Genomic DNA, 22,721 nt, shown 5'->3' on the forward strand with positions numbered 1-22,721 from the left:
TGAGCCACTAAGTAACATTTTCCAGGCAAGAAAATAATAATTATGCAAATAGAGTTTCTAACAGAATGTTGTTATACCCCAGAGCTCTGTGAGACTGGAAAGCTCTTCCAGAGACTCCCAGACAGGGCAGCGTTGTTCAGATATGTATTAATCAACTATCAAACCAACTATCCCCTTTCTTGTTTTGGGATGATGATTTTGTCTGTCCTGCTGCAATCTGATCAATACAGTAATCGAAATGATGTTATAAAAGAGGGAGTCGCTACTGCGGTTATATGTCTCTCATCTTTTCCTTTGTTATGGCTGCGCTGTGCTACACTATCCTTTAGCCTATCAACAGCCTTATGGGCCCATTCATAATGCACACGCGGGGGAATGAAATGACTCCATAAAGCCGAGATCCTGCAACTCTGCTCCAGGATGGTGTATTGATCGAGCCCCGGTAAGGCTACAAAGAGACGGATGAGGGGAGGGAACGGTCTGTGCACACATATGCACGTATACAATCGCTGCTCGAACCTACTTCAGATCAGTGGTCGTGTCCCTTCGGCCCAGCTGCAACTGCTGTCAGCTGCTGATTTAGCCCCATGTTAATGAAAGGGAGAGGTGATTCCACTGATGTGCAGTGAAGATACACATTTATAAGGCGCTTGTGAAGCTTTGCAGAAGCGACCGCTGCTTAAAGAAACATCAAGCACCATCTAAAAAAGATAAAACACAGTAAACTGCATGTGCAGTAGCACAGACACAAACACACGGACAACATATCTCCTCGGGGCCTATTGTCCCTTGATCTAAAACTACTTACAGTGATATTAAGAAGTGATGCGATATGTCATTGCAAATGCATAAAAGCAGTGTGCCTTTTATTTACATAAAAAAAAATATCCCTGTGGGAAACGTGTGAATTTTTTGGGTGAAATGACCAAGAGACAGCCAGCTTCAGCTTCCCAACATGATCCACTATTCTTTGCGACATGTACAGTGCCCTCCTCAAACACACACAGTGAGGTGCCCCCTTTAATCCGTCACATTAGCTCGCCCGTGAACTGGCTGCGAATGCTGCTGAGGCTGCTGCTTCTGCACTCTGCCTCTTTGGTTACACCCCCGTCTGCTCCCCCGCATCCTTCAGCGTCACACCTGCGGTGACAGTTGGTCTTTCATGTTCCTCTGTTTTTTTTGTTTTTTTTTCCCAGCACCATCAGGTAAATCTGAAACTCTGCTGCGTCATCTCTGAAATATTAAATGCAGAAAATTTGATCTCTCCTCAAGACGAAGCTCGTGTTTCCTGGATATGCTATATTATAACAAGTATTTGCCTATCATACAGCAATTCAATCATAATCTGCTTATCCCACAGCTTTATTGTCACCTTTTAATTCATCATTGCTGGGTTATGGGTTTTGGCTTGTGTCACAGGGGATGCCCATACTTAAAAAACATAAAATAAAAACCCTTTTTATTTCCTCTCACACCATAAATCACCTTCTGGATAAGAATTAAACTGAAAATTTGAACTGTATTTCTTAATATATATATATATATATATATATATATATATATATATATATATATATATATATATATATATATATATATATATATATATATATATATAATATAAATACCACCAAATGTGTATGCCAAAGATGAAAAATGGGTAATTTATAAGAATTCTAAGAAAACCATGTACATAATCATGATCTTTTGAAGATTTTCATTTATTTACTTTGACTAGAATAAGTCGGATTAATGCATTTCTACACAAAAACCGTGATTATCTTTTTAATTCATTAACTTTGAACCAATTTGAGTCAGTCATCTGATGTGGTAAATAGCAGGTGTGGGCACCTTCGATGATAAAAGCGGAGCTACAACCATTTAGGCTTTCTCATTAGTTAAATCCAGAGGGGATTTTAATTTGAAAGAGCAGAAAGTATTGAAATCCACCACACAATTTTAACATTTTGGGGTTTTACACATTTGTCAGAGATAGAGATATTAGATTAGGGGTGTAACAATATATCGTGCCACGAAATTTCGCGATACAAAAACAAACTGTATTGCGATATTGGGTTATTAATATTAATCTATTGTGTTGACTAGAAACGCGCATCCGACCGCGCCTCGACCCGCGGACCAAAATCTTACTCCGCTCAAAAGAAACTAGTACCGTTTTGCGGTCCCGTTTTGAGCTCTGAACTTTTACCTATGTAAGGCTGGTATAGAGTTAAGCCTTACCTTATTAAATTAAACCTTTTTCGGGTCGTGAGTAGGATAAACACGGGGACAACTTCTGCTGAGTTCCAGTGTACTTTAATGTCAACATCAACACAGCACCTAGTGCCGTACTGTGGCGTATCACTCCGCCCAATCTAAAACAGACTAATCACTACAGATAAACTGATTATAGTCCCTGATTTACATCAGAATATAAAGAATATATTTATAAAATAATAAACCCTGAATTACCAAAATAACCTTCTTAACAAAAATAAATCTCCTCTTACACTTAAAAGGTGAGCATGAATCAATCTTTTTTATGATGTAAAATTGTATGTATTTATTTACTTTTATTTATTTATTTAATTTTAGTTGTTAAATTTCTGGAAAAGAAAAAAGTCAAGTCATACATGAGAGAAACTATTCAGTTTGTGGCAAAATATTTGTACTTGTACAAACCTGACATTTACTTTTAGTTCAGTTTGTGGAAAATGGTTGCCTGGCTTTCTCTTTAAAACTTAAACAGTTATAAAGCATTACAAACTGTAACAATAGGGCAAATGCACAGCATTGTTTTGTATTTTGTGTCTTTCAAATAAAAGACAATTTTTTCCAGTCATATGTTCCTCATTCAAGGTTGTTAAAAAAATACTGCTATAATATCGTATCGTATCGTTATCGTGACCTCAATATCGTGTATCGTACCGTATCGTGAGATTAGTGTATCGTTACACCCCTATATTAGATACATGGATTTTTAAATATGGAAACCTGCAGATGTGTGGAAAGAAGGCTCAAAAGTTAATGTGCACCATTGCAGTATTCCTTTTGAATCTTGACATAGAGAGATAGAAAAAAAATGCAAGCTAAACTAATGAGAATTAAGAGTCTTGCACCTGAAGCAGTTGATGTAAATAAAGGCATCCAGTTATATTCAAGGAAATGTTAGTTTATGCTATTTAACCAGTGATACATTTTGGGGTGTTGTCACTTTAAAAGAATATAAAAAATAAAAACAATATCTGTCATGTTTCCTCTGGTCAGCAAGAGAAGACTAGAAATCTTACAATTAGGTTACAGCTGGTTGATGTGACCAAGAGCCTTTATGTGTAACTTCCTGTAGAAAGCTGGTGTGACATTTTAAAGTCATATACTGAGTATAATAATTAGCCGCGCTGGCTGCAGTGAGGTCTGTGAATTTGAAGCAACGTTTAGTCGAGATATTTCTTCCAGCTTGAGAGGTAAAAGGTTACCTACACTGACGAAAAAGGCTTTTCCGTTTCAGTTTAACTCAGTCAAAAGAACAGAAAAGCTCTAATTAAGCCAGACAGACATCTTTCCTGTCACATAAATCAACTGTTATAACTTTAACTTATGGACTGCCATTTCATAGTTACGTACATAAATACAAAAAAAATTAAGAAAATGTCTTTTTTTTTTATTTAATTAATGACACACTTCTATTTTTATAATAGTATATTGATTTATTTAATGACACTTTTAATTCATAGTATACTCATTTATTTCTTGACACTTTTTTTTTTTTTTAAAGAAAGAAAAATAAGAATCAGTATAATTTGTTATCCAGTGCTTGGTTCCGAGGCAGCTGGGATTCTGAATACAGATTTGCAAGAACGTAAACCTGCACGGCCGTTGTTTACTGTTGTCCCAGCGGAGCCTGTCGGGCTGCCAGGGTGAAAAGTGAAGGTGTTCTATTAAAGTCTGTGCTTTGAACCCATCCAACACCGCATGGCCCTCAACAGGGACCGTCAAAAATGTACCGTAAATTAATTAAAAGGACAGCGTGACATTTGCACAGGGTGTAGAAGGGAGACAAGCACCCCGTGTATCATACTGGGGCGACTAACACCAAACCGATGACGACAACGTTCCTCTGAAAGGCCAAGTGTTATATCTTGTCCTGCTCTTTTCACATCACTCTCTTGATCTCCATCCGTCACCGGTGTGGTTTTCTGTTTCTGTCCCATGTCCAACGGCGTTCACCTCACCTGCATCTGTTTTTATTAACGCACCCGCTTTCATCCTCCTGTTCTGACACAGCGCCATGCCCCGTCCACCCCCACCAGCCTGACAACGAGTTGCCATCCGCCGATGCTGCCATGGGTACCCGCCACGCCAGGAGGAGAGGCCTGATGGATTCAGAACTTAAATGGGGGAGAAGGGGTTTGTAGAAAGCGCAGACTGCATAGCGGTGAAAATATCAGGCTGCTGGGAGAAGGAAGCGACTGGCTGCCCACGAGCGCATCGGGTCACGTGAAATGCTGCATCCCATGAGGCAGAACACAAATGTGGGTGGGACATTGTGTCTGTGTTGTGTATGGATGACATCCCATGTAGCCTTAAGGCGCACATGAGCGCAGCGAGGACTGAACAAGAGAAAAGGTTATAATGGCAGTGCGCAGAATCCTTTTTGTTGTCGGAGCAGAGTAAAGGAAGCATTTGCTCGCTGTAGCAGCGCATGCCTCCATCTTATTCATGAGCTGAAAGTGATGCACGGAGACCACTGTGCTTCGGAAGTATTAGTAAATTTTACAGCCAGATATTACACACAGAAGCAGAAGTCATGCATTCTGATCTAAAAAAAACAAAAGAAAAGGACAAACTCCAAAGGATTCATTTAATCTTTATCTCTTGATAATCCAAATGAAGAGGTGGAGGAGGCAAGAAGGAATACATATGGAGAAGGAGAGCAAAAAGAGAGAGAGACAAAGATATTCAGCTCAGGGAGAACACGTAGGTGACAGCTCGCCTGCTCGACTACACACCTACAGTACGGAGTGATGCAGAATGTGGGCCTGAAAGGATCAAACAGATGTAGTAAATGAATAAAGGCATGAGGTTGAGATCACACGGCCTGTTGTGAGCAATTTTGACGGTGCTGGGTAGCAGCCAGCATAATGTCAGCTTAATGGAGCAACATATGATGAACACTTGAAGATCAAACAGCACCACCACTACTCAGCCACACGGCTGTGAAGCGCCTCCGCACATCCTCTCCACGTAGCGCTCGCAGTCAAGAGCCAACCCCTGAGTCATGCTTGCTCAGATAATATTGGAATTACATGACAGTTATGATTGCCTCTGCATCTGCAGGAAAAGTTAGCGGTGGACTAATGAACACGGATGCATATTAAGCAGCTAAAGAGCCAGATATGTCTCTCAGGAAGAGGGGAAAACACAGCTAGAAGGGAGGCGAATATCGAATTCGGAGGGAATCTGAAGACTCTATATTACAGGAAACATCTGGTTGCAAAAACAACCAACTGCTTGCTGATGTTTTTGATATAAAACATCCACACCGTGCGTTTCGTAGTTTATTGCAGAGCTTTGACGTCTATTGATTCAAAACCAGTCAATCAATCCAGCTGGAGGCATTTTGAAATCAAATCTTTACCTATCACAGTCGGTGCGTGTTTTTCTACAATAAACCAGTTTATTACACCAGAGGAATCTTTTAATGTGCTTTAGCATTATGATAAACTATTTTAGACATTAATCAGTGAATTTCAAAAATGAAATAATGTATTTTGTTGCACGCCAGCATTTGCACAACTAATAAAAGCTTTTTCCCCTTATAGAATAAATTTAACAAGTTAGACTTCGGCGAACCTGCCAGATAGGAGAAAATCTGGATCCTACTGGGGTTATAATTTGTGCCTATATTTTTTTAATTAATTTATTTAAATTCGATTTTGTTCGAGCATTGGTGAGAAAGCTCAAGTAAGGATTAGTTGGGCTCCTGTGTGAGGATGCACTGTGCATCCGTAAGCAGAACAGTAAACATCTTTGATTAATCATTGGGAAGAAACCAGCACATCAGAGAGGGATTCAAATTCAAACAACTATGCCACTCTTGTGAAGCAGATTTTTAGAGAGCTGGGTTCATTTGTTCAGCACAGTCAAAAACCTATTACTTTGATTGTAAGTTTGACCCAATTGACCCAAAAGACCGACCCAACTGTTCATCTGCGCCTCGTGCATTTCCATGACTGGATAAACAACCAAACAGTGGTCTTGATCATTATCCCAAACGGACCAATAATGTATTTGTTCAGCTATAATTAGTACAAACACTAGAGTGGGGGCATTTTTCAGTCTAATCCTTTGTTTGTTTTTAGTCATTTTGTGAAGTTTTGTGCTTTTTTTTTTGGGTGCTGAAAATCCGGCAAGTATTTAGGTCAGGTTAGAAAAGTCAGGATGTGTTATGTATTTGATAATGGAGGCATAAGAAGTGCCGCAGACATATCTGGGTCAGCGCTTGACTGCAGACAAGGCTGTGTCTTCGGAGAGACCCAGTCCAGGGTCATAGAGGTCCGAGGGTAGATCAGGGTGATGACTGGAGGAACAGCAGTCTGAGCTTCTCCGTCAAATCCCACAACAATGTGGACAAGGTGACTTTCCCTTGACACACCCCAAACCTAAGCATGTGTGTCTGTGCGAGTGTGTGTCTCTGTGTGTGTTGGATAGATGCCCTCTGAGCCTGCCAGCAGATCAATAGACTTAACGGGCTTTTGACAAAATTGAAAGGATTGTGATGGGGGAGTAAAACCAGGAGAAGAGGGCAAACAAGGGTCTGCGTGGGACGCTGCTGTGTACTAATGCAGAAAACCTACAAATAACTCAAATAAAATGAAAAAAATGTCAGCGAGAATGCAAGTTAGTAAAAACATATTACTACAGACAGGAAGAAACTTTACATAAACCTGTCGTGGTATGATTATCTCTCGTCACTCCCACCGCATTCCCATTGGCATGATGCCGCGGTTGTTTATCCTGGTACCATGTGGGATGGTGTTCTGTGATCTGCCCCGAGAGCAAATGCTGTCAACAATTCCCTGAGAGCCTCGCAAGTGTCTAAGTTGGAGGCTGCCATTTCCATAAAAACAAATTCCTATTTATGCAACCTAATGCCACTGTGTTTAATATTCTGATATTAAAAACACAACTGGTCCACATTAAAACTAACAAAATACTAACTATATACAATGTAACATGACATAAGCATAGACAGGCCCTTGCAGAGTCCCAAGTAGCACACAGTGGTTGTTAAGGTCTTTTCTTACAGCTTTGTAAGACCACAAGCCCTCTCTTCACTACATTGTTAAATATGGGCGAGCAAAACTCAAATAACCTGGTACTTAAGATTTTTGTTGCCTCTACTCACGAGCCCAAAGAGCTGGCACATATATTGCAAATGTCCCCAAACAAGCACACTTTTCCACCCATTTCATCACAAGCCAAATATTTATTTCCAGTCGCTGCCCGTCGGGAGGCGTTTGAGCAGCACACTCAAGCCGACGCTGCAAATTACACGTGACAGAAGCAATTTTGGAATACTTTCTCATACACAAACCAGCGTGAGCGTCATGAAATAGATTTAGTGAGGGAATATTGAAAGTTTGATACTTCCTCTGCCAAGTCAGCTGCTTTATTTGATAATTCAATTTCACCCCTTCCCACCCCCATCCCCCCTTTTCCCACATGTCCTTCGGGGAAAGTGTGGTGATTATTGTTTCGTCTTTTTCCAGAGTCAACCGTACTGATTAGATAAACATTAGGAAAGGAGTCCCATTCACGGCACGACGGCGAGGGTTCAGAAACATGCGTAGGATTTCCAGAGAAGAACCAGCGAGCTAGAACGAGTAAACCGTGCGCAGCACACTAATAATGTAGTCTTATCTGTATTCAGCGGAGCCTCTCCTACCTCTCTGAGGCAGCCCATGAAATTGTTGCTAACTGGGGATCCTGGCAGGTCAGCGGTGCTGGGGCTCCCGCCCACATAGAAGAAGTCATCAGAGCCCAGCATGGTGTAGTCCTCCTGGGTGTAGCCGGTGGTGGTGAGGATCCCATCAACGGAGATCGTCACCTGTCGGAGGGTAACACATAGCCAAAGCCAAGCTATTACACACTAGGATTCGACCCTGTGCTGCATTTCAAACAGACTTCCCTCCTTGGTCTGCATTCGAATGAACTTTGTGTCTACTTTGATTCCCCACTGTTTTTTCTTGTTGTTTAAATTCAACTTTGACGGAATCGTTTGATACCTTGAAGCGGTTGTTTTGGACCAGACAGCGTTTGGATTTTGTTAATGGAGTTTTTGCCAAAGGGGTTCACAGGACAGGTAAAGAAAATATGGAAGAGGCATATTTTCTTTATCTTTGATGGGGGAAAGAGAGAATGGATCCTGGGTTTGATTCAGAAACTTCAGGTTGGGAGGAGGGTTAGTACAATGTTCAAACCAAGGACAAATTGAATCCACTTGTCTTAGGTTTCGGGGTTTTCATCTGTTACTGCAGACACACACATATACAGTACATGTATGTGAACCACACACTCATACATCTCTCTCGCACCAACAGCCTCGCCCTCTCTCCTCTCTTCCGGACATCTATATATCCACTCACATGCAAAACAAAGGGAGGCTTTTCACACCACAACAATGTGCAAGCCAAGGGCATTATTGTTAGAGGGCAAATTAAACACATAAACGACTGGACATGTAATGGAGTAAGTGGATCAATGGCTCCAATCGTATCTGGAGCATGCGTCACGGGACACAGACATGCACGATCAAGACCAGGGCTCATGTTTGAACACATCCTCAGAACAGCTGCTGCTGATCTCTGATCAGGTTTGGATAAGCGGTCGCGCTCGCAGCGGCTTGTCATTGCACCGGACCAATAATCGTTGATCAGTTAAGCTTATTCTTGCAAATGTGTGCACATGGGGCCCGGAGGGTATCAAGGTTGGCACAAACACACAACACCACTTTCACCAGCATGCTACAAGAAAATAAAACACACAGGGGAAGGCAAAGTGAATGAAATGTTGATAGGTGGAAGGTGAGTGAATGGATTAGTGTTAGTGGTTATTCTGGATGACGGGACTGAGGTTATGAGTTTGGGATGTGACAGTTTCATGAGATGTGGGCATGCCATGCACCATAGTGAGTTGAAAACAACTGTCAGAGCTCCCGCAATTAAGGCCTGGGGTTGCCATTTTGGTGGTAGCTTCTCTTTTAGGGCTCGGTGTCGAGGTCACCTTCTTAGGGATTGTGGCAAGCTTCTGTCAGTTTTGGACGACAGTCCTCACAAAAAATGGGGACTATTTTGTGTGGAAAAAAATAAAAAAAATAAAATAAAAAAATAAGTTTGCCTTGACAAAGGCAAAGTAGTAAATTTTTTTGCTTTTATTTTTTAACTTGTTGGAAATCTGCATTAATGTGGAGGAAACAAAAAAAAGAAGAAGTAAAGCCAAAGTGAAAAGAACAGGATGGGGATTGTGGGGTAAAGAAGAAGGTTGTTGGCAGGTCAGGGAAGAAATTGAGAGGAAGCGAAGAAAGAATTGCCTGGTAATACAAACCCATCTCCTCATTTTTTGATAAGAGTGTCTAGGATGAAACTCAAAGAGAACGAATAAAAGAAGAGAGGGGGAGGGGACACACGGCAAACCCAAAAAAAAGACAATAAGAATGATATCTACCAGACAATGTAGTTTGTTTACCATAGCGTGTCCAATGCCTGATTGCTTTCCAGAAAAAGGGGAAGAAAGGAAATCAACAGAATAGTGAACAAAAAAGGTTGTTAATAAGGATGGACAGAAAACAAAAAAACAAAAGCAATGATGAAGAATTAGGATGTTAGTTAGTTAGTACATTAGTTGGTTAGATATTGGTTAGTAGTAAAAAATAATGATGCTTTTCATGGATGAGTTAGAGTAACAGTGAGTAAACGCTACACGATTTGTCAGAGATCGGTATTTAGCTACCCTTGCGCCATCCTAGGCAAATTTTCTACTTCACCCTCCTGGAAGAAGAAGAAGAAGGTAAAATGAAGTCCTGACAGATACGTCCAGGTGAAAATTTGCATAGGACAGCTTGAATTCCAACAAATCCCGTAGTGTTTTTCCTCGCTCCGTCTAACAAAGTGTGCCTTTCAAAGAGGAAAGGTAATGACAGCGAAAGAAAGACAGATCTGTAGAGGGAAAGAGGAAAGCAGGCAACCAGCCTTGGATCTTGGCTTTTAACCCACTACACTGCATGATAACCTGTAAGGAATTTCTGCTGTTACAATTTACTAACCTAAGGGACAGCGGATAGCTGTCAAGGAGGGTCAGAAAATACGCACTTACTTGTTGTGCTGCTCTGACACCAGCGCTAAAATGCTGTCTCACCTGACAAACTAAAGGTCGACTGAGACAATGAACGGCCCCACATGCTGTAGCTCGAATTAATTCCATGCACCACCGGGTTTTATTGGTTATTTGCTGTCATTAAAGCTTCTACTGATACATCCTGGCTCCACTGAGCCATAATGTACAAGCTAATTCTCGATAAGGAACAATATCTGTAAAGTAACAAAGAGTTAGTGGATGGTTCACAAATACTCTCTTGGCTAGCGTTGAAGCCGTTATGCTACCCCATCATTCGCTACGGGCAGGGAGACAGCAACAGCACGGAATATTAGTCTAAAGCGAAATACCATTAGCAGATAACTTTAAACTGAAAACACAAACAGCTTGTGTTTAGTGCCAGGCTAATAGAAAGGGAACTCACACCCTGCAAAGGAGAAATTTGAATACCATTCAGCGGCTGCTGAACTGCTTTACACTGTCTTTATTAACTGTTCATTCAACGTGAGAGAAAGAAGCCAATGAGAACAGATGAGAACAAATTCATGTCACTGTAAAGATAACCAAAATATAATGGCTTCGATAATTAATAATGTCTCTGAATTGCAGTGATGGAATGACAACCAATCACAAAAAGGTGACCTTCTGAATGCCAGCTTCCTCTCAAAAGCGTTTGGAGGCAGCTTGTCTACAAAACAGAAGGAGAAAGACCTCCAAACTCCGAGCATCACCGTTACCCCCGATTACCTGTCTCAGGTTGCGCGTCACTTTGATGTCGTGCCAGGCGTTGTCATTGAATTTTCCATTGACTGGTTCAACTATGGCCTCGAAGGCCCCAGAACCCAGATTGATGACGAGGGAAACTGCCCCATCTTTCAGAGCCAGGTTGACATAGTCGGCGGATTTGCCCGTGTGGAGCAGGAGGCCGTTGCGCTGCCAGGTCTTGAAAGACAGCGTGATCTCGTCGCTGCTGCTCTGGATGGGGTTCTGCGACAGGTCGTAGCAGAAGTACTCTGATCCGCGGAAGGTGGCCACGTTCTCGTCCCTTGCTGAAATCACAAGAGGAAAACAGCTACATGTTACCATTTAAATCTTATAGGACACCTGCTGCGAGACGCTCATAATCACATCTACTGTAAGCACTTCTTAACACGACACGTGCATCGTGTTAGATTTAGCACTGATTGTGAGGCAGCCACGGCAGATATAAGAACTGGTGCTTGCATCAAGCAAGCGCCCCCACACACATAACACACAGCTCTCCATAATTACAGCTACAATAATCCCATCATTCACTCGAGATCATAAAATCCTATCGGTATGACTCCGGGTTTAGGTTTCATGTACAGACAGACAGCCGGAGTTGTTATGTGGGAATGCTGTTTTGTACTGATAGTAAATCAAACATAGTCGGATCTTATAGTTTTGCATCACTCCCGTGTTACAAAGTGACTACTGGAGCCCATTTTTCTTTGCGTCACCACAAAGAAGAAAGAAAGGAAACAAGGAGCTTGTGGATGAAAGCAAAAACACAAAGCTGCATGGTTGGTGAAAAGGGAAACAGAAGGAGTGACAGTGTTGTTGTTTTTTTTTTTTTAAACTTGTGATCTGTGATGAAATAATTGGCACTTTCTTGACAGCGTCTAACATGATGTTCGCTGTGGTTCGATGTCGGGATATTACACCCAGAACACAGCGTTCAACACCTTCCAGATATTTCAACCAGTCCACTTTGTGCCTGGATTTCTCTCTACGCTGTCGCAGACGAGTCATGACAGGCGAAAGAAAGAGAAAAAAAAAACTACAGTCCAAAGCCTTCGAGCTGCAATGTTTCCGTTTGTTGTGTTGGATCAGGCGATATGTAAACATGAGAGAGGAGTGTTGCGGAGCTGGCAGACGTACAGATGGAAGGAAAATGAGAATATGAACGCTGCAGGAGAAACAAATAGGAAGTGGACTAAAGCTGTGGGATGATGGGGTGCTGATTTCGGTCATGGAGAAATGTTCCCTTTGGCGTCGAACTGACGTCTTCAAACAATACAGAGAAAAGAGAAAGCGGTACTGGAGGGAACAAAGGCCCAGTGAAATCCCTCATTCGTGTGCCAGGAGAATAAATAGAAACCCTTTATTACCACTGAGAAGGCATTATAAGGAGAGACAAAGGAATCTACTGTACATTGAAGGACAGAAACATAAAAAAACCCATTTCTGCTGATTCATGGATCCTTATTACATCTAATCTAAGAACTTGAAAAGACATTGCCAGCATAAGGAAGACTGATTATGCCCATAACATTATTCTTGGACATTTGTGCTGGACACTTAAAGCAAAATGATAATACTAGTAGAATTACTCAAAAGTGACATGTGAGCTCTATTATATCTGCCAAAACCCTTTTTCTAAAGGTTTTTATTGTGTCACAGAAGAACACAAACTGGAGAAAAAACACAAAGGCGTCAATGAGTCACAGCGTTTTTGTTGTTGTCTTGCAGCATCGTACTCTTTGAGAGAGAGTACAGAAACTTGATCATGTGTTCTCTCACCATGTGTGCAACTCCCCTTATCCATGAAAAACCGGTCTTGAATGGTACAACTCCAGAATGAAAACTCCAGAGATGGTAAAAAAATCTCCAACGTCTGATTATTGACTACCTGACAAAAACGCCACAGTTTGTAAGACGGAAGGATTGCCTTTATGAGAGGGCCGTTAGCACTACACAAGAGCTGCATGGACACTTCAGTTCACAGTTTCCTTTTGACTCCTCAGACTTCCAGCAAAATTCGATACTGTCATCTGCAGAAAGACCCAGCCGATTCTGCAGTCATGGAGAGTGTCAGTGCTGCGCAGGAGGCTGAGCACAGACAGGCGGTGGACCAATTTGTGACATGATGTGAGAACAATCACTTCTTCTTAAATGTGAGCATGGAAAAAAGAGTTGATGATGGATTCTAGGAGACCCGGACAAACGGATTCAAGGTGGTGGAGTACTGCAGGGTATTTGATGACTGTTCAACTGAACACACAAGGAAGAGGTTGGAGCAGATTCTACTACACAGGAAAGCTCAGGTCCTTCAGTGTTTTGCTGGAGGATGTTTCACATCTTCTATAAGTACCAGGTGGAGAACACAGGTGATGGGCGTGTAATGTGTATTCATCATGAACAAGCACCCAGTTTTTAAGATTAAAGATGCAATCAGATGAAAACATGTAGGTCAAATACAATTTATTATAAACAGATGGTTGTATAAGTATGTAAAAGTTGGTTGATTATGGTTCTGCTGCCGATCCTTTTGGCATCATTGGACTGAAACCCAAGAGAGGGTTCCCCAAGATGCCAGCAGTACACCAAACATGTTGGTACAGACTATGGACAAATCACTGTCATTTCAAAACAGTGTTTTAAACCCAACACTTCTTCAGTTCAGGGTATTAAAGTTTCCTTTCTTTTATTATTTGCTGATCTGTGTATTTGTTTTGTTTTTCTTTTGTAAAAAAACTTGTTTTTTCCTGCAATATAATTTAATCTTGAGGAAGTATTACTCATTTGAATTCAGTTTGACTCCATTTAATTAAATTCAATTAATTTTTTAGTTTCTAAAAATGATTGGTTTAGTTTAATATTAATGAATCCTTATCTAGAATGTTGATTCAAGGCAAAGAAGTATCCACTCGCCTCATGTTTATTATTACTTGCAGTAACGAAATTCAGAACCATTTCACACTGTATATTGCACTTCATATGCATGTAAGAAAAATATAATACAATAAGTAAAGAGTTCCCACTTTTAGAAATATTTCACCTCCGTGTGATAATTATTATGATGCAGTTACAAAAATAACTGCAGAACCTCTGATAAAACATTGTTACTGTGAATAATAGAGCAAATTGATATGATGCAAAATTTGCAAACCTCAGCAATACCAAACGTGTGGTAAGTGTATACTGATCCATACGGTCCGGGGGAAAATGTATTGCCAGTTGAGACATGTGCATCACAGATCTGTGGCTTTATTATTGATCACATAGCAGGGTCGTTTTCCCTTATTTTCGCCGTAGTCATCAATATTCCATTTGTGCACTGCCAAAAGCAAGCACTGGGGGCTAGAGTTCGATTTCAAAATCCACTGGAAGCAATTAGCTCCCTCATTATCATCTCCCATTTTCTTCCGCTCGTCCTGGCCACACACAGCTACGCCACCGGAGCTGTCTCAGCAGGCTGAGCTCAAGAGCCTTTTGAGCCCGGAGAGCTGTCACCTGCAGAACAGCACTGTTTGTTATCACTCTGGCAGGGATAGCACTTGAAATATGCAAGAGGATATCAGAAGGGGTTTAATAGGAGAAAAGAGTATGGTTAAGACTGCAGGAGACATGCAACAGTTGCATGGCCTCACTAGTGCACTGGGGTCAGTCAAGCCCCAAGGAGACTTCTCTGGTGGAGTCAAGTCAATCTGTGATGACATCCAACACATCAAATGCATGTTTGCATTGTATCTCCTGATAAACAAGAGGGGAAATGTGCAACCTAACTTTAGAAGGCGTAGCTCCGCTTTTAGCTGCGGCTCTATGTGAGACAGCCTCAGGGACAGATGTCATGCAAGGCTTCATGCCACAAATTATTTTCCCTCCCTCCTTTTCTAAAGAAAGTGGGAAAACTGCATGATTTGAAAGTAAACGGTCATGCACATCAAGAACGATAATGTTAGCTCTAATTAGGTTGCACTTTGAAAAAATACTCAGACACTTAACAAAAAAAGATCACAAAAATACAAGTGGTAAGGGAAATATAAACAGAAGAGTTAAAGATTATTAAAGATCAAAAGCAGTTCTGAAGATCTTGGGTCTTGAGCTTAGATTTGAATGAGTCCAGTTTTCAAGACCGGGGCTTGGTCCTGAGTGCTAGTCAGAGGAAGCTAGCATTAGACGAAGGGGGGTAAGGGGAGGTAGCGTAGCGGTGAAAGGCATCAATAAGGTGCACAAACCAAATTTAGTTTTGAAATACGAAAACCTTTACAGCTATTTTTAGATTATCTTAAAAACAAAGTTGGCTCGGCAGCAGGCTACAACCCATAGCTACAACGCAAAAGCGTTTATTTATTCATCTTAAAATGATTAAGCGGTCTGCTTGGGGCACTTGTAAAAGTGAAACCCGCTACCCAGAGAAAATCACAGGAATACATTTCATCCCAAAACCAACAGTAAATTACGAAAAGCGTCTGCTTTGGATAAAGCCAGACTCGCAGTTCAACCTTTACACGGTGCTATCAGCTAAACTAATCAAAATATCTTGTTTTTTGCCAAAAACCTCTGTTTTTTTAAACTCACTACATGGTACCAGAAGTGTTCCTTCTTATTTATATCTAGTTGCTGTTGATTTTCTTTGGTCCAATAATTAGAAATAAAGTGATGTAAAACCCTATTTTTCCATTGGAAGTGGACGAGAGAGGGGCGGGGCTTGATAAAGGGTCAATTGTGATCTGGGTTAGAAGTCAAGTGTTTTCCATTATCCTGTCTATAACCTGTCACTTTTTTCAGCTGAAACCCATGACATCATACCCCCCACCCCTGCAAGAATAAACCAGCAGCAGCAGGTCATTACAGTTCGTTCTGGAGCCAGGATACAGCTGGAGGGTGCAGGGCATGCTTTGCATCGCAGAACATAATTGTTCAGCAGTATTGATGCTTTCATCATTCTCATTATACATACTTCTACAGTTCTTAGTGTGAACGGTCCTCCACAGCTAAACCAGCATGGTTAAGCTTGTTCATATGTGCTGCTTTCAGCTCAATGGTGATCCATTACATGTCACATGAATTTGGAGCATCCTGGGTGATGTCTCTCTTAGACAGGCTTGTGTTAGTGGGGGATTTGTAAGAATATGTCACATGTTAATATTTTACAGGCCAATTACCACCAATGTCCTATATACAAAAATTGTATTCAACCAGGCTCAACAACGCAACAATACAGATTGGCAATGCAGTTTGAGAGGCTTCCTAACAGATGATTTGGGTTGTGTGAAAGCTGTGCTGAACATGTCCTTCACAGGACAGCTTCAGGTTAAAGTGAATAGTCCCCCGACACGTCTTTTCTCATCTAGTATTTCATGTAACCTTGTGAAGACGTTGTGGACGAGCTGTTAGCGGCTTCCTTTGATGTCGGTACTCCGACTGGATGAGAAAGAGTGATGGAGACGGAGACAGAGGCATACAAACATAAACAGGAGAGGCACGGAGGAAACAGAAGACGGCAAAAAAATAATGCAGAGGCTGTGAGAGGGAATATAGGAGGGAGCCAGAGCCGGAGAGCACCAGTGGTATATCGGGGAAGCAATGGCTCTCCAGAGAAACGAAGTGACACAATGTGTTAAGACAAGCAGTGAAGAGCTGCTCCTCCGGTTTGTGATCCTGTTTTACCCAACTTAATAACATGCCAATAAATGTCTATCCTTCTTTTTCAGTTTTCACCTCACTCATAACACTGCGAATCCAACACTTTCTAATTTGATTTTCTCACACAGTACATCATTCCCCCAACATAAACCCCCCAGTGAAAAGCTTATAAAATTAATATTGAAAGACTCTCATTTCAAAGAAATGAAAGATGTGCTACTGAAAAAAAGAACATGGCATTTGGAGTTAAGAAACCATCACCGAATTAGGTAAATTAAGAAAATCTCCAGCAAACTTCAAGCCATAGGAACGGCTGCGGTGGTAAATGGGGCAAACAGGGAAGACTGCAACATCTCGACCGTGACAGAGCGTGAGTCATTATGCTGGAGAGGAAAACGCTGCACACTGAGTACAAGCAAAGCAGCTACCTTCAGCTAAATATGATGTCTACAACCCTACCATTGTTCTTTGTGTTTGTATTTTTTCTCGTAATAACAGACTTGGAAAGGTTAAAGCCGATTCTAGTCTGTGAGTCTTATGTGTTGGTGTTCATAAAGCCAAATGAACGCTGAAAGAAACATTGATTTTTGGTCCCAGCTGTTCATTTCTGGAAATCTTAGGTTAAGTCTTGACCATCTTGATCCGTCTGTCTTATGAGAGTTTCTTTGGGTGAGGTGTGTTGGGAGCAACGGTACCTGCTCAGAGGAACCTGTAGACCGCATCAATCTGAAATCATAACTACCCAACACTGAGCATATGATCAGGGGTGTTTTTGTGTGGGTGGAATTTTGAGGGCAAATGTTCACGCGCTCTGTGGATTGTTGCGTCTAAGAACAACAGCAACCGTAATATATAAACCCCAAATGTCTCCTTCGGGGCTTCTCAGACAAAAACGCTTCAAACACTGTTGGACTTTTTCACCCTTGGCCATGTCCGTGATGTCTGTTTAAGATTTTGCGAGTTATCCGGTGTCACAGACGAGATTATGGTTGTTTCTTATGAACGTGGTATTTGGGTCATATCGCATCACTCACTATTGAAACAAAACTATTTGTAGTGTCCTTAGGTAGAAATGTTTAAGAGTGTATTAAGTTCCTTCGCACCGTAAGAGCTTCAGTAAACATTCATTTCATCACTCACTTCAAACAAACATTTACAAACGTGTTCATTGATAAAATTACTTTTTTCCCTCTCTAACTGAGGCATTATAACAAAAATCTGTTGCTAATCTCCATCTTTTTAGCAAAGCACGTACACACGCGCAGCAGCTGCAGAAGCAAAAAACCAACAAAAAACCGGGAACTGCGATAGAAGATATCCTGTCTGAAAATTCAAAATAAAAGTCCTTTTCAAAATAAAGTTCATGTCATCCTTTAAATTAAAGACAGGGGCTGAACATAATGTAAATCATAAATATTTGTACAAAAGAAGTAACCAAATAAGGAAATGACCAAATAAGGACAATTGGTCCTTTACACTATTAAATCTATTGATTTCATTTTGTCACATGCAAATTCTCTGTTACACCACGCAGAGGTTTTTCAAAGATACGGCAGAACAAACAAGCCTGACAATTGTCTGAAATATGCCCACCTTACCTCAGTCACCTCAAGATAACTATCGTAGCTTGGTTTGCAACAACAGCTAAGCTATGATGCTAAGTAGCGTTACCTTACATTCATTCTCATCGAATCCATCCATCCATCCATCCATCCATCCATCCATCCATCCATCCATCCATCCATCCATCCATCCATCCATCCATCCATCCATCCATCCATCCATCCATCCATCCATCCATCCATCCATCCATCCATCCATCCATCCATCCATCCATCCATCCATCCATCCATCCATCCATCCATCCATCCATCCATCAGACCCTGGTGCTCTGTTAGGTGACCGTGACCTGGGAGTCCCTGTGCTCCATCAGAGCTAGGAGGTAGTTGACTGTTGGCCACCAATCCCGTTCGTTAGTCAATCTGAAAGGTCCATTCAAACCCGTAGAGGAGCTCACCAGGACGAGCAGCCCATTAGGGCATGATCTGGTTAGCGCTGTAGATGAACGTGGCTCCTGTCTGCTGCCTAGCAAATCTTAGTTCCTAGACCTTCCCAGGTCAACCCAGAGCTGGGAAGGACACTCTCTTAGCACACTTAACAGGAAACCAAGTCCTATTAACTTCAAAATAAGAATGTTCATGCTTTTTTCAGTCTTTAGTTACAGCTCAGAAGGCAAGTTCACTGAGAGTGCTAAGTCGATAAGGTGATGACAGCGAGCCGTTATCACCACAGACTGTAATGCAGCTGTCACTCAAAAATCTATAGGCTACCTTGAATTATGAACACATTAGTGGCATTAAAGAATTTTACTGGATGAGGCACATCAAACTCACCATCTCCTGTCCCTTTTTTTGGTGTCATGTTGTAAATGTTAGGTTGATTGATGATTCTAAATTGCCTGCAGGTGTGTGTGAGAGTGTGTGAGTGTGATTGTTTGTATATATGTGGCCTTGCGATGGACTGGCGACCTGTCCAGGGTGTAGCCCTGCCTTTCACCTGTAATGACCCGGGAGAGCTCCAGCAAACCCCTGTCACCCTGTACAGAATTAAGTAGGTTTAGGAAATGGCTGGATGGATGGAAGGAGTCGGTCCCTAGTGGTTACTCAAGGAACTGCACTTTTTGTGATGCCAGAGGTTTGAAGTAACAATAGTTCTCTTAAAGTTCAGTGTTTTGCTCACCAGTAGAGTAGGGCATCATTATCCTCAGAAGAGGGACTAAACTTAAGTATCCCCTTAAGGATGAAAGCATTTCATCTTCACCTCACCAAATGTTAAAGATATCATTTACATTTTCCAGTCATTTTAGTTTGTGATTACTGTGAAAACAAACACTCACACATCTCAAATGTGCAGAGCAGATTGGGGATATTTCATGTGTTTATCCAGAAATCATTTGGCCTCCTTTATTTAGCAAAACAGATGGCGACTGGCTTTCTGTACATTTGTTCTGGGAGTATCACAACTCTTAACATACAAGAGAAAACAGGCTTTAAGAAGTCCCATAACGCTGCTGCGTTCAGTGGTACGCTCCGACAAAACAATTTGAAGCTTTGTCACTGCAAAGCACAAACTTGACTAAATGGTTAATAAATGTTTGCACATGTGTGACTTTTGCCTTCTGGCGTTGACAAGCGAGTGGCTGTCACCTTCAGGATGTGTGTGTGTGTGTGTGTGTGTGTGTGTGTGTGTGTGTGTGTGTGTGTGTGTGTGTGTGTGTGTGTGTGTGTTGGTGAAGCTTCGTATTTGCTGCTGACGGTGGAGTCTCCATGGGGTAAGCAATGAGGTTTGGAGTGACAGCAGATGGGGGCTGGGGGAGTGAATGGCGAGAGTGAACGATGGAGGGTGTCTGAAGAATGGGGGCAGGCGCCTGAGGTCCAATCCCATCAACGGAGGAAATTGTGCGGAGCGAATGCTGGTATGAGGAGGAGGGGGCTGAGGATGAGTGTGCAAGGGCAAGAGAAGGAGGGATGTCATGACTGCACCCCTGCTGCTAACACCGTACAATTAATGGTTGGAGTGGTACTTGGATGCCTTTTTAGTTAAGGCTCTTAGTATGAATTTAAAGTTTGGCTTTAGTCAGAGAAACAACAAAGGAAAACTTGGTTTAGTTCAGTTTAATAACTTTTCAGGCATTACATGCGCCAAGTGATATAAAGGGACTCATCCATCATTTTAAGTAGAGTCTAAGGTTGCTCAGCTTTGATCATTTTAGAAAAATACTTTAAAATGATTTTAGAAGTTATTCTAAAACTTTTTTTTTTGGCAAAACTTAAAATTGTTCAGAAAAATTTATTATTTTTTTCCTTGTTCTATAAGTAAACTGGAGACATGAAATAAAACACATTTACTTTCAGCTTTTACTTCAAATGATTGACTCCGCCCTACCTTTTTATCAATATTTTAAAATACTGGAACAGTTTGTATGTGATGTGTATGTTTGATGTGATGCAAGCATCACCTCAGGTCTGACTGGGTTAAGGAGTTATTATAGAAAATAACCGACTGAACTGCAGTGAAATGTGGGTGAAATGAATGTCTAAAGTCTGCACCACTTCCGTTAACAATGAACATTATGTCTCCTGAATGCCGACCATTGCATCATCCTGACAGCTGCCATCCTCACTTAGAGTGGACGGTGACGGCAGTGACCGTTTCACCGGGGTTTTTTTATCCTCCAAATGTAGGCAGAACACCGTCTCTGGAGGACTTGCATCACTCAGCATTCGCTTTAATTTCCTGCCTGACATATTATGTGATTTAGTATGAAAACTGGCTTAGAAGTAATTTAATTACTTTTATCTGCATAGAATGTGTGTGTTCGGGTACAGTGTTGGACTATGTGTTATTTTCTTGGCACACTTACTCAACGGTAAGGAAACATGTCAATAATCTGAAAGGCTGGTTATTCCTGTATGTGAAAGTATACCCGAGCATCTCTGTGCATTTGTGTGCATATAGAGTTTCTGTTTGAGAGGCTCGCTCCATGAAACCAGCCGTCCATGGAGCCTGTCAATCATCCGGAGAGGCGCTGCCTTATTGGCTATTATCTCTCCTGTCAGTTGGTTGGTCATGCCTCCACCTCGCCACATCAGTCTCTGTCAGTTCACACGCTGCTTGTGGATCGAGCCATGGAGCATGAAGCGGCACGTGACCATTACCATTGCTTAAAGTAGCAGATGCTGCTTCAGTGTAAGTTGCCATCAACAAATATTATGGTACAAAAATATATCCAGTTGCTTCTTTTGATTGAGGGAGCATACATGTATGCAATATGTCATATAATGTTTCTTTATCTAATTTAACTCTAACGCCACATCCACAGTGGTTGAATTAAACCCTCAATAATGGAAGGTTTTTTTTCTCCTGCAGTTCCCACTTTGATTCATAAATGTTTGTTTACTGTCTAAAGTGGATGGACACAACCGGAGACCCTAAGAGACCCTAAGACTTAGCTTCGGAGATTCACCTATTCATTTTCTTTTCACGGCCTCTCTCTGATTTGCCAACTTATATAATAAGTTAGCAAATCAGTCTAATCAGTCAATCATATAATTATTTTATATAGTAATATAATATAATAATATTATATATAAGCATTCATGCAATATAAGACACAGGTGTAACGTAAGCACTGCTGCCTTTGTCTTCATAGGAATCAGCTGTTCTGTAGCTAAAGCCTGCATCTGATGAAGAGGAAACTGTCTTATGTGCAAAAGGAAACGAACAGCATCCTGTGTGTACTGGTATTTGAATCTACACATGCAGTTGCTGTAATGTAAAATACTGGCAAATGCTGGTTAAAATAACTAATTGGATTCCACAAAAGGTGCGAGATTAAAGAACAAGTGTTGGGCATGAAATGATCACGCTTCAGTGAAATACAATTTAGACCAAATTAGCTGTCAGCGGAACAAGAATAAGTTTTCAGAAAATGTTTTGTATCTAAGCGGGTTTTAAGTAGCGACCAGAGGTTGTTTCGTCCGTTTCACACTTTTTTAAACCCACGTTTTCAACATGATATTATACTTTATTAAAAGAAACACTGTTCAACTCCCTGAAAAAATAATGAACTAATGAGTGTGGGAAGGAGGTAAAGCCCCTCTTCGGCACTTGAAATGGATTAGCAGGCATCCCTTGTGGGGGCTGAGCCATCTAATATTTATAACCTCTATAACTTACTCTTCTGTGTACTGGATGAACATTTAGCTGCGCACAGGGAGGTGAGAGGTTAAAAGGGGAACAGCAATGCCATAAAAGCGACAATGAAATAAACATGACTCACTGTGAAAGAGCCCTCATGGCCGGTGTAATCTAGAAGAGCATGGTATCCGGGAGGTGAGGAAGAGCGTGGCACCAGCAGAGTTAACAACAAGCATCACGCTCGGCCTCAGAAG

The 22,721-nt window shown here is 41.4% G+C and overlaps 1 protein-coding gene across 10 annotated transcripts in view; it reads right to left on the reverse strand.

Moving 5' to 3' along the window:
• The window catches only part of LOC133418480 (neurexin-3b-like), a 303,186-nt gene that overhangs the window by 224,159 nt on the left and 56,306 nt on the right, over window positions 1-22,721 (reverse strand). For 9 of the 10 annotated variants that reach the window (XR_009770446.1, XR_009770445.1, XM_061707181.1 and 6 more), the window contains exons 4-6: window positions 11,122-11,423; window positions 9,748-9,771; window positions 7,949-8,110 (exon numbers count right to left, since the gene is read on the reverse strand). Coding sequence is in view for 8 of the 10 variants with exons in the window: in XM_061707181.1 (XP_061563165.1) it covers window positions 7,949-8,110; window positions 9,748-9,771; window positions 11,122-11,423 (488 nt within the window). In the remaining 2 variants the exon portion in view is untranslated. The remainder of the gene's footprint in view (window positions 1-7,948; window positions 8,111-9,747; window positions 9,772-11,121; window positions 11,424-22,721) is intronic. The other variant, XM_061707178.1, reaches the window with a different exon arrangement.

The sequence above is a fragment of the Cololabis saira genome, chromosome 18 (assembly GCF_033807715.1).
Source record: "Cololabis saira isolate AMF1-May2022 chromosome 18, fColSai1.1, whole genome shotgun sequence".
In the NCBI taxonomy this organism is placed as follows: Eukaryota; Metazoa; Chordata; class Actinopteri; order Beloniformes; family Belonidae; genus Cololabis; species Cololabis saira.